The sequence below is a fragment of the Plectropomus leopardus genome, chromosome 14 (genome assembly GCF_026936395.1).
Source record: "Plectropomus leopardus strain MGB_pleo_1.0 chromosome 14, ASM2693639v1, whole genome shotgun sequence".
Classification (NCBI taxonomy): Eukaryota; Metazoa; Chordata; class Actinopteri; order Perciformes; family Serranidae; genus Plectropomus; species Plectropomus leopardus.
Window position 1 is genome coordinate 18,241,882 of NC_142189.1, and position 12,200 is coordinate 18,254,081.

At 38.1% G+C, this 12,200-nt stretch overlaps 1 protein-coding gene across 2 annotated transcripts in view; it reads right to left on the reverse strand.

The window, feature by feature from the left end:
- ppm1aa (protein phosphatase, Mg2+/Mn2+ dependent, 1Aa) overlaps positions 1-8,995 on the reverse strand; it is a 31,309-nt gene extending 22,314 nt beyond the window's left edge. The window contains exons 1-5 of one of the 2 annotated variants that reach the window (XM_088087242.1): positions 8,610-8,995; positions 6,102-6,955; positions 5,881-5,998; positions 3,257-3,368; positions 3,098-3,155 (exon numbers count right to left, since the gene is read on the reverse strand). In XM_088087242.1, the coding sequence (XP_087943368.1) occupies positions 3,098-3,155; positions 3,257-3,368; positions 5,881-5,998; positions 6,102-6,938 (1,125 nt within the window). In that variant the 5' untranslated portion in view covers positions 6,939-6,955; positions 8,610-8,995. The remainder of the gene's footprint in view (positions 1-3,097; positions 3,156-3,256; positions 3,369-5,880; positions 5,999-6,101; positions 6,956-8,609) is intronic. The other variant, XM_042500441.2, reaches the window with a different exon arrangement.
- Between the last annotated feature and the right edge of the window lie 3,205 nt (positions 8,996-12,200).

Below are 12,200 nucleotides of genomic sequence, written 5' to 3' on the forward strand. Positions count from 1 at the left end.
AAAGGCAGCAACAAAACTAATTTCAGCCACCTAAAACAAATATTAAAGTGTTTACCTTGCCATCAGACAGCCTTTTTCAGACAGCTAACTGAAGCTGTGATCTATGCTCTCTTCAAAGCTACCAGACTTCTTTGACAAAAAACACAAATTTTACCTCACTGAACACAGGAGCTGCTGGTATACCGCTGCTTCGATCGGTCGGTTTGTTTGTGTAATTGCAAGACTTTGGTGTTTTACACGGTTAGTTCAGATTCACCAGTTATACAAATACATTAACTGATAAAGGAAGCGGTATACTAGCAACTTCCCCAAGGTATTCTGCAAGATTACTGTGTGTTTTTTTAAGGAGTGTGGTAGCTTTTAAGAGAGCATAGCTTCAGTTCCCTGTCAGAAAGGGCTGTCTGACGGAGAGGTAAAGTGGTGAAAATATACAACGGGTAATGTACACTAACTAACACCAGTTTTTCAGGTGGTTAACAAAGTTGAGTTGCTCTCCATCCACAGCAGTGCATTGCTGAGCTTTTATGGCGGTGCTCCAGCCTGCTTCTCTCAACTCTGAACATGCTGACCGTCATTTACTAAAGGTAATACACACTTCAACAAATCCAAACTATCCCTTTAAGAGACAGAATGAGCTGGATGGCAAAACGCATCTAATGAAAAGACCATTAACTCCTCAGCCATACTGCTTCATGTTTTCAAGCATGGTCCTGACAGAATTCGTGTAGCGACAGTGTGATACCATCACTGAATTAGACCAAATAAAAACTTTCTCTAAAGCCTGGTGTACGCTTAAGAATTTTGGGCTGTCCCAGGAGAAAGATGACCAGCGTGAAAGAGATGTGTCGATATCTTTGGTGATGGCTCTAAAACGGTGGACCTTCGTCACACAGTGAGAGAGGTTCAAGGACGGCCATAGTAACGGTTGTGCAATCAAATACAGCCTGAGATCAAATTCTGACAGTGTCAAAAATTCGTACTCCCAGCAAAGTTGATATGCCAAGTTTACCCAAGTTTAATAGATCTGTGTCTCACAGTGTGGCTTGCTATAAACTTATAAGATTGCTAAAATTTCACACTCTGTAGGAGGCTTTAAGGAGAATCTGGTGGGAGACACAGAGGAGAAGGGGCATGTTTGTGCTTTTAAAAACACAATGATTGTACACTAAAGGCATAACAGTATGGTCACCTCACAATTAGGTGCATAAAACTTTTTTTTAAAAAGAAAAAAAAAGTTATCATTTGGCCGCAAAAGAAATGTCATGTGTATATTTCACCTTAAGCCATCTGTTCTTTAGCTTCAAGATTCCTTATTTTTTTAGAAGTGTATATAGATTTTATGGTTTTTTTTTATTTGATCAAATTCTTATTATTGTCCTTTTTTAATCCTTATTTGTCGTCAGCCTTTTTTCCTTTTTTCTTTTGCGTCTATGCATACCTCACACAACAAAATCAACATCAGAGCGGCTTCAGAAAAAAAAATATTAAAGTCCTTTAGTGGTACTTTATTGTATTAAGTTAAAGAAAAGTGTTCACAGCCTCCTCTCACCCTGCTTGACCGAGCTGAAGCAAAGCTACAAACAAATGGATATATCCATATGTGTAAGCTGATAATGAAGATGTGTCCCAGATGAACTCAAAGTGCCAATACTACCAAAGGTGGTTTAAATGACTACTCACTCAGAGGGTTGAACGTAGCAGCAAAAACTGTGTAAGGTCTCTATGAATCTCTTTGAATTCATTTGCAAACATTTCAAAGAAGCTACTCTCACTTTATCCATGGAAAGCTTTGTGTCGATTTAGCCCATTCTGTATTCAGGCTGCGCTACATAATACAGAGGAAGTCAAGGGGCCTAACGGCTTTCAGAAGGCACCCTAATTTTCGAAATAAACCAATGTGTGAAAGTAATTTAAAAAGTCCACCAATACACAAACATGAAACACTGAAACAAAGTGCCAATTTTCACTGTCAAGGACAAGATAACATGTACACAATTCAAATGTAGCTGACCCAGTGAGCTCATCTGATGAAAACTTAAAAGCACGATATCTGAGTGGACGAGGGCATCAGCTTTGTGGTCCTTATATAAAGAAATGATGAGCAAGGTTCCTTTTTTAAACTAGTATGTCACAGAGTGTAGATTTTTATTCCATCCACACAAATACCACACAATTTCACTATTTAGCTCTTCTCTCTTTGATTTAAAGAGCACCAATTAGTGAAATCAGCTCATGTGGTGGGAAACTGAGCCTTTTTGGCACAGGACCTGCAATGCAATTGCAGTCCTTTGTCAAAATGAAACCAAGGTATGCAACTGAAGTTTTACTAGGACAATTTAAAGGTCCATTGTGAAGGATTTAGTGCCGTGTATCAGCAGAAATGCTAAGTAAAACCCTTTTTGTTTTCATTTGTTTATAATTACCTAAAAATAAGAAATGCACTTGAATTATTTTTGAATAAGCCGTTTACATCAAAATACAAAACAGGTCTTCTTCTCCAAGTCCGCCATGTTGCTATACAGTGGGCCAGAATGCCAATTCAAATACTGGCTCTTTGACAGGGATATTTGCATTTTTGGCTCAGTTATCATAGTTCTCCTGCATGTTGACTGGCACACAGCAGAAGTTCCCGTTCTGCATTCTCACCTTTAGATGCCTCTCAATCCTTCACACTGGACCTTTTAAAGGAAACAATCCGACCATTTTCTACTGGCGACGGCCACAATTTAAAAAAAAAAAAACAAAAAAAAAAAAACAACTGTAGTATTAGAACAATTGGTGGTGCTTTTATCAATTTTCTCTGTTCTTCAGACAACACTGAAAATTGATAAAAACGGGACAGAAGGCAAGAGACACAAAACCTGGACAGACCACTATGTCATTGTTGAGACAGTCCGCAACGCGTTTTTTTTTTTTTCTCTCTCACTGCATTGAGTGAATTAAAATCAGGCAACAAGCCTATTTTCTTGCTCCATCTTGTTGAATACTAACGACATGCATAAAATTGGTTAAAATTTGCTGGTCACACGTCAAAACTCATGCATATTCCAAACCAAGCGCACCTACGAAGAGTTAAAAGACAAGCTTGGATACTCACTGTGTCATCACTTCGGTAGGGGTTGAGTTTGTTGTACACTGCTTCAATAACACTTCGTCTGTGAGGAGGAAAAAGCATAAAAACATTTAGTTTTCATTAAAATTACCATCAGAAAGATAAATGTCATTGCCATCAAATGTGTCCACAAATTTCACTCACTTGCTTGCCAGCTCTCCTCCAGGTGGGAGGTTAGGGATGCTCTCAGACGCTAACGTTCGCATAACATGGACCAAATCCGGGACTCCTTCATCCCCCTGCTTTTTGATGATCTCTGTTGAAAAACAAATTATATTTGGGTCATTTCACAAGACTGTACAGTGTTTCTAAAAATGATCTGTATTGATATATACAACTAAAATGATAGAATGTGTATCTACGTGCACAAGAATATGGTATACAGTAATAATTAGGTTGACGCAATGGTATGAATATCATGATTTTTCAATTTAAGCATAGAGTTTCTAATGGCTTTACCGCACATTTATGAAGAATAAGAGGGCAGCACATAAAGTTTATGTTTTTAAAAGCAATCTCAAGACCTACCTTTTTAGTTTAGCCTTTAATTGAACAATATTTTACCTCTTGTTAACTTATTTATTGTTTTATTCCTATTTTACTCCATTAACTTATTTATTGTTTTAATAATATTTTACCACTTGTTTACTTATTTACTCTTATTCTTTATACTAGTATGAGTAGTAATATTTTATTTATTTATATAGTTATTTATGCACTCATTTATTCAATTAATTATCTTTATTTATTTTGTATTAGCTTTATAATCTTTTTATTGTTATTCTTATTCTTCCATCATACCTCCAGTGTTTCCTCATCTGAGATAGTGTTTCCTCAGGCATTAATGCCTGTTGTTACCTAGTTCATTAATGCAGATGTAGATTTAACCTTGTGCAGGGTGCAGGGTGGGGGGTGGATGGTGGGGTGGCGGGTCGTATTTCTTTTTATCTGAGGTTAATCTGTCTATTTGTGAAGGCTTTGTGCTACAATGTTTTTTGTATGAAAAGTGCTACATAAATAAAGTTTTGATTGATTAATTGAATAAGAAGTCTGCAATGCAGCTGTCAGTCATGTCAATCACGGCTCATGAACTGCAGTCAGACTGTCCAACTAGACAGCATTGATCAAATATCAATCAAGATTCTCTTTCCGCATTACATATTTCTAGTCTAAAATGTTTTCAGATAGATATTTTAGTGTACAGTAGAATGAGATTGTCAGTCCTGCTGGTATGCAGTACAGTACTGCAGTGCAGTGCAGTACTATTTCCAACACGGCAGCCAGGTCACAAACATTTTACAGCTAAACAGTACACTAAAATGTTTCTGAAACCTGAGAGAGGAGAAATAGACAACGCAGAAACAGAATCTTGATTCATATTTGTTAAGCGCTGGCTACTTTTACAGTTTGACTCATAAAAGCAGTTATTAACTTGATTGACAGCTCTGATTGGTTGTTTTTGGCGGTAGATTTAAGTGAACGTCATAAAAAGCAGCATGAAAAAGAGGACGGATGTAATTGTTTTCATAAATCATCTGTCTCATATACTTCGTTCAGAATAAAGTGACAGTTTTAGTAAATATGACACACTGTCATTAAGTGACCAAATACACCTTGAATACTGTTATTTTGTGTTAATAACGCTCTTTTGCTGATGTAACAGACAAACAATAGGATAACAATCCTCTGTAATGCATGCAAATAAAAGTTACTACCTTCATTATTTAAAACACATTTTTCTCCGTATACACATCTGCAGTCCTGAATGCCAGTCTGTCCTAGAAGAGTGATCCCTCCTCCATTGCTCTCCCTGAGTTTTACCCAACCCCCACCCCCTTAAGGTTTTTTGGGCAATTTTCTCCTTATTCAGAGTGAGGGTCTTGTATGCTGTATAGATTGTAAGGCACACTGTGGTAAAGTAGTGATTTGTGTTTTTGGCCTATATGAAAAAAACCTGGCTTTGCCTGCTGATAGAAAGTGTAAAGGTTTAGGAGTGTAACACTGAAAGGGAGTGGTAACCTGAGACCTATGTCCAACTACTGTACCTACAGTAGAGAAATATTAACCAGAAAGGTTTGATAGACAAGCACTTTCTCCTGGTTTCAAAGTCAACATTGAACGTGTGTTCAGTTTCATTCCCAGACAAAATGGTGTCCAATTACAAAATATGCCTCCAGCATCAAAATGTAATTGACTGAGGATTGTTATTGTTATACAGTTGACTCATGTTATTTGCTCAAAAAGGAAACGCAGTTGATGCTTGTGTACTTTAAACCATAGATTCTCTCTTGTTTAAAGTCTACTAAAAAGCAACTAATTAAACAAAATGAGCAATTCTTCAACAGTGAGGGGGATTCTTTGCTTCTTCTCACTTGACATTCACAGTGAATATAAGGTAATTCCCTCTCCCTCTCTTGACTTTTACATGAAATAGAGGGAGAGATCTCTACACAGTGGGGCTCTGAGAAAACATTATGTTCTCTCGTCTGCCCAGAAGTGGTGAATTTACAGCTTGTAGATACTTAATATGACACAGTTTTGGACTTTTTTTTGATATCTAGTGCCGGCGTAAAATGCTGCTGCACAAAGCTGATCCGCCGTTAGGTTGGTTACTATATTACAGTGCTGCCATCACACTGAGCCTGTTCAAACCTTAAACTTTATATAGAGCAAAAAAATGAGTCATCGATATTTGTAATGAACAGCCAAATCTGATCGACTGGCATAATTCTTAATCGGGTACAGCCCTATATGTTTTTCTGTCCTACCTTCTACTCTGCCCTCCAGATATTTATCCAGCTCAGCCTCTCGTTTTACTGCTTCTGGAGATACCTTTGGTGCCCCAGGAAAGCAGATTAACACAACACTCATATTGTCCCGGCTTCCCTGTGGAAAAATAAAAACAAAGACAGAGAACATGTAAATCACAATACCAAAGCAGACAAGTGTGTATGAAAATGTCCATGTAGGTTCTGTGGACACGCCATACCTTGTACAAGCAGGTGTCAACAATTTCATTGCTGACTCTTTCAAGATCATCTGTCACCTCTAGTCTTGACCTGACAAAGTCACACAGTTCTTCGTTGGCCATGACATCCCAGATGCCATCACAAGCTAGTATAATGAATTCATCTTCCCCCTCGCATCTCTCTATTGCATAAACTTCAGGCTCAGGAGACACAAGCTGCTCTGTCGGGCCTTTTCCATGCACACACTTGTAATCGAAGTCTCCCAGAGCGCGAGACACAGCTAGGGACCCATTAACTCGCTGGATCATGACTGAGCCACCAGCATTCTGGATCCTTTCCTTCTCCAAAGGGTTGCTGGGTTTGTGATCCTGTGTGAAGAAGTGCACAGCTCCGCCCCGACTGAGGAGTCCCCGTGAGTCGCCGCAGTTGATAAAGTAGATATGGGTCGGTGCAATCATCACTCCCACTGCAGTGGAACCACTGCGGTCCACGCCATGCTTCTTCTCAGAGATGGTTCGCATGTGTTCATCAATCTGCAGGAACCCTGTGCGGATCCCATTCTTCACGCTTTCCACATTAGGGTCCCCCTGCAGAGCACTCTGGAAGTCTACGTTGCTGGTGATGTGCTCCAGCAGGTGCTCACAGCAGTACTTGGCCACCTGAGAGCCAGCGTGCCCATCATAAACAGCAAAGAACGACCAGGGGTCGAGACCATGAGGCAGGCCAATTACTGCTGTGTGTGCATCTTCCATCTCTACCCGCCAACCCTGCATGCTACTCAGCCCATACCTCAGTTCGTTGCCCTCGCCATGGGAATTGTATTTTTCCATCTTTGGTTTGTCCAGAAATGCACCCATTGTGTCCCTCTTTAGACCTGTAGCACAAATTAAAAGAGAGACATATGTTTTCAACGTATGGCATAAATATAGTGTTTTCTAATGTAGCCAATTAACAGGGTTCCAACACATTTTCATGGATAACATTTCTAAAGTTTCCCATGACTTTTCAACAGCCCATAATGTTTTTTTTCTTTCCTTTGGCCTATTTGCCCCGACTTCATTCAAACATATCAGATTCAAACTCTGTTTGAACATAATTTTAACTAGCGGAGAGTAATAACACTGGCAAAAAATGTACATAATGGTTAACAAAACATCACACATTGATGCATATCAGAGCTACAGTATGTCGACAGCAACAGAAAATACATTCAGGTTACTGTTATGTTACATCTCTTTTTTTGAATACTTTTTTGCAATGTTTTTTCAAAATCTTACAAATACTTTGTACATATCATTATTTAAAGTTCACTGCATAATTGTTATGCTTTTTTAAGTAAATTAAAGTTTCAAACATAGATGCAAGCGACCATACACAATTACATGAATGAAGAACGGACACCGTGCAAAACGCTAAATTTGTTTTCCCCCTCATCTTCATAATTAATAAAAAAAAAACTACAACAATAATAACCATAAAACCCAAAAATTAGCTTATAAAAAAAGAAGGAAGTGTATGTCACCCACTGAAGATTTCTGTGCCAATTTCATTGCACACAACAACATTCCATGACTTTTACAAAACTTTCAGGATTTGTGAGTAAAACTTTTGCAGGCCTGGAAACGTGATTGTGAAATTCCATGACTTATCCAGGTTCTTCATGACTGTGGGAACCCTGAACTGAGGTCTTTATAGCAATATTCAGTTTCTAATAAAGTAATTATGAAAAGATTTATTTATTTTTGGCATACACATCTGAATTCTTTCCTACAGCATATACATTATGTGTACGCAGTGCTAAACAGGGGGACACAGTGTTCCATATCGATTGAGCTGTAACAGATAACACATAGTCCATTCAAAACTGAACATGTTGGAGCTGAGTTCAGGCCCCCTGCTCTAATCTAAAAATAGTAGACCTGGGCACACATTTTGGCTAACGTTACATATTAGGAACACTGCTGGTGTGTAGCAGATTGAAACGCCCTTTCACATTAGATACAATGATAGGACGTACGTTATTTAATTGTATTTTGAATACACCGCAGGGCAGCATCTGACCTTCGCAATGAGTAACACTTCACCACGTTAGCTAGTCGGGGTAATGATAGTTAACTTACATGCCTGCAGAGCTAACATTAGCTAACCCACTGACCAGTTACTCGATAACCACCTCTAAACAGTTTCAGCAGATCTGGTAAATCCAACATTAAAACCAACGTTGTGGTATGCTAATTTACAGCATGAACCTGCACAGTGAGGGTAGCTTTTGCTGTTAGATTTACGGCAAAAGTTAGCTATGTGGCAAGTACATACCACAACCCAAATAAACAAACAGCTTTGCCTAGCTGCGGGCCTTGACCCTTGTCCCTTACAGCTAACTTTGACAGGCCTCCCTCTGCCATAGTGTGCTAACGTTATGTTAAGGCAAGGAGAGCGCTCGGCCTTGCTAATTGCTACATGCTAACGCGGCTAGCTGATCGTTCACTAACAGTTGCTGGCTTAAGAGTAAACATTTTATGACTTACCAAATATCCAAAATACCGGTTGACAGCAACGGAAGCTGCGACAGTAACAAGGACTGACTGGTCTCGGTTCACACCAAACAGGGACACCGACGAAACTAGGGGGTTTGCGGCGGGTTAGCTAGGCTAGCTAGCCAGTTAGCTAGCGACGAGCAGTCGTCACTTCAGACTCAGTGCATATAAAATGTGTAAGAGCGGAGGTCCCTCTTTGCCCGTGGTGCATTACATTATCTCAGCTGAAGAACTAAAATCTATTCTAACAGGTTTTCTTGGGAATTTCGGGGCCGGAGCTTTGCGTGTCCAAGCCAGGGGGAAGCTGAAACGTCTGTCCCAGCCTCTCCACTAGACAGCTTGACAGCTTGCTTGCTAACATTAGCTTCATGAGCTGTGAGGTTGGCGTAGTGGCTGCGCTGTGTAATTACAACTTCCGGGATCGTCACGTGAGCCAAAATAATAATAGTAAAAATAATAATAATAATAATAATTAAACGTCTAAATGACAAGAAAATTATCTCGACCCTACATCATTTTGACCTGCTATTGGGTAATTTATGTTCTACGTCATTTTTAACTGCTGCCACTTTGTTTTTGTTTTATGCTTTTTGTTTGCATGTTTGTTTGTTTTTACTTTATTGTTAAGTTTCAGTCTTTCACTTCTCGTTTTGACCATTTGTGCTTTCTATGATGTCTGATTCTGTATTATTAGATATTTTAAATGCACAATCATTACACATAATAAGTTATATCACTGTCCCTTCTCCCGTGTATTGGTCATCCTCATTGAATGTGTATACTGTGGGGAAAAGCACGGGGAATTTGTGACAAATACTGTATAAATACCAAGCTTAAGGAGGCATTAACAAGATATTACAAAGACTTTATCCAGAAAAGATTTTGTTGGAAATTCTTAAACTGAATATTTATTAATGTGATTTTTGTCAGCTGGAAAAAGAAAACATTTGTCACTTATTTTTTCTATGTATTTACACCAGAATGTTTTTGGATTGATGTTGCCAACCTTCTAATAATAATAAACTTTAAATGAATTTTGCGTATTTGATATAATGTTATAGCATAACCTAGCATCATGCAATATGAATTTATTTATTTTTTGTTTGCTTTTTAGCTTTTGTCTTTTTAATGTATTTTTATTTATTCATGCTTTTTTTGTTTTGTCCTTCTATTTATATATATAGGCTATGCATTTTTGTAATGATCACTTGTCGAAGTTATTTTTTTTTTTAAGAAACGAAAGGAAAAAAGGCTTTTAAAAAACCCACAATCATTGGAAAATGAGTGGCTGTCAAATGCATACAATTCTATTAGCGCCGCAGCAACATGACTCTTTACATTTTTAGAATTTGTTCCATTTAGTTCAATAACATCTGTAAAGGCTGGAAGAGTCGTGTGATTAATTCATTTAATACCACTACTGTGTTTGGGACATCAACAGGAAGTCAGATGGCTCTCCGCGTGCCATGTGCGCCTCTATGCCATGGATCTATTATATGCGCTCTGTGAGCAACTTTTATTGTAATGAATGGGGCGCCATCTTTAGATGCGGTATCCAGTTCTACTTGACACATCAGAGGCAGCACCCGGATGTTGCAGGTTGCGTACTCGAAAACATGACATCATCCCTACAGAGTCGAGCTGCTCAGGCTACAACACAGGAGGCATGTGTGCTCGGATATACGCTCCCAAATGTGATATTTACATCATGTCACAGATCTTATATTAGATATCAGCAGATATTGCATAGATACTACCCTTATTGTTAATCTTAGAGTAGCCATTTCTCCAACTTGTTTTTTTTCTGTAGAGCAGAAATTGAATCAGTCTCTAATTTATTCTATGAATGTTCACTCTCAAGGTTGAAGGTTCTCTGTTGATCTATCCCTACATGTTTTAATAAGTTTTAAAAGACACCAATATTGGAAGACATGGTCTTGTTTCTTCACTGCTTTGCAGCCTCGCTGTGGCAGCGATGTTATGTAATGCAACTGTAGTGTAGTTCATTTATTGCCTAACTTTTGCTTTTTACCCCTGGCAAGTGCATTTAGTAATCAAAAAATCTGAAAGTAGTGTTCTTTGTGAAGATTATCTAGCTGAACAAAATGTGTAAGTACTATAATTGTTTGTTTACCACAGAGCTTATTTTCTGCAATGATCCAAATCCAATGCAAAATCACCTGCTGACAAGTTATTAAGGATTTAAGTTGTGCATACTTAGGGGCTGAGCCGATTGAGTGACAGGCTGTTTGTGAGGCGTCACAACAGTCTGTGAGTCATATCTACCACAGCTCCACCCTATCCAAATATGGTCACTTCTGGCTCAAAAACAAATAAATAAATAAAATGTGATGTCCCAAAAGGCGCACAAAAGGTCTGTGGTTAACACAAGCTGAAGACACCTTCATGTTTTGTTTTACAAAATAAATTACATCAGTAAATACTCCACAGTCAAACTTTGAAGCTTTTAAGGCTTAGCCTCTGAAAAATAAATCAACTTCTTATTTAGTGATTACTAAAATCTGATCTTTTTCTTACAACCCCCCGTTAAGAGAAATAAGGAGCAAAAGAATAAATCAGCAGGAGTCCTTTTGCTGTGCTCATAGGCTTCTCAGAGGTTTCTAAACTCCAAAACAGATATAATACACTGAGTTGAGACTTTTGGATCTTACTGTTATCCTAAGAGCTGATTATTTCAGACAAATGAAGATTACTGCAACGAGAGAAGAGAGAGAGCATTAAAACATTTTTAAATTAGAATTGGACTGAGACAAGAGGAATACTATTCCTCAGGAGTTGAATTTATGAAATGGTCAAAAACTCATGTTGATGTTATACTGAACTCAGTTATGTCTAGGAGAAATAGGCTGGACAAAGATGAGATCTCATTTTAACTTTACCTTTCCTCACCATCTCATCCTCCACACTTTAAAATAAAAATATAGTGTGTTTTTGTTTGTTTGCATTTAGCACACAGGGACTGCAACTGCATTTTGATGACAATAATTTTACCCTAGACCTTGAAGGTAAGTTCTTCAGTTTTGCTGCCTTAAAGGGGTCAAATTTAAGTATATAAAAGTCTATATAAACAGTCTGTAAGTTAACTGTTGTAATTAAATTTAATTTTAGAATCTAAACTCTCTTTAGTTGCTAAACCCAGGGATTTCCAGGAAGAAAATACAGAGGACACAACCTCAGTTTTCTCAATGGGAGAATCTACATTGTCAGTAATAACCAGATAATTGTTCTTTGGTGTTCACAATTGGAAAATGATTCTATCTCTGCTGCATAAGACCTGCATGAACCAACTTTTTGGTCAATAGTTAATGAAAATTAGAATGCTGAATGGTGAATGGCCTCTTTTGACAAAAAAAATACACAATAGAGGACTCTTTATCTTTGATGCTTTAGAAACACCTAACTAACTGAACATGAGTCAGCCGGTGCTTTATCGATTTAATGTTTTATGTCCAAATATCTGCCTTACGTAATAATATTATTCAGGATTGTGCTAAAAGAGAAGCTGTACCTCTTTTAACAGGCCCCTGTGTCACGGTCACCTTTTTAAGCTTCTCCTGTTCT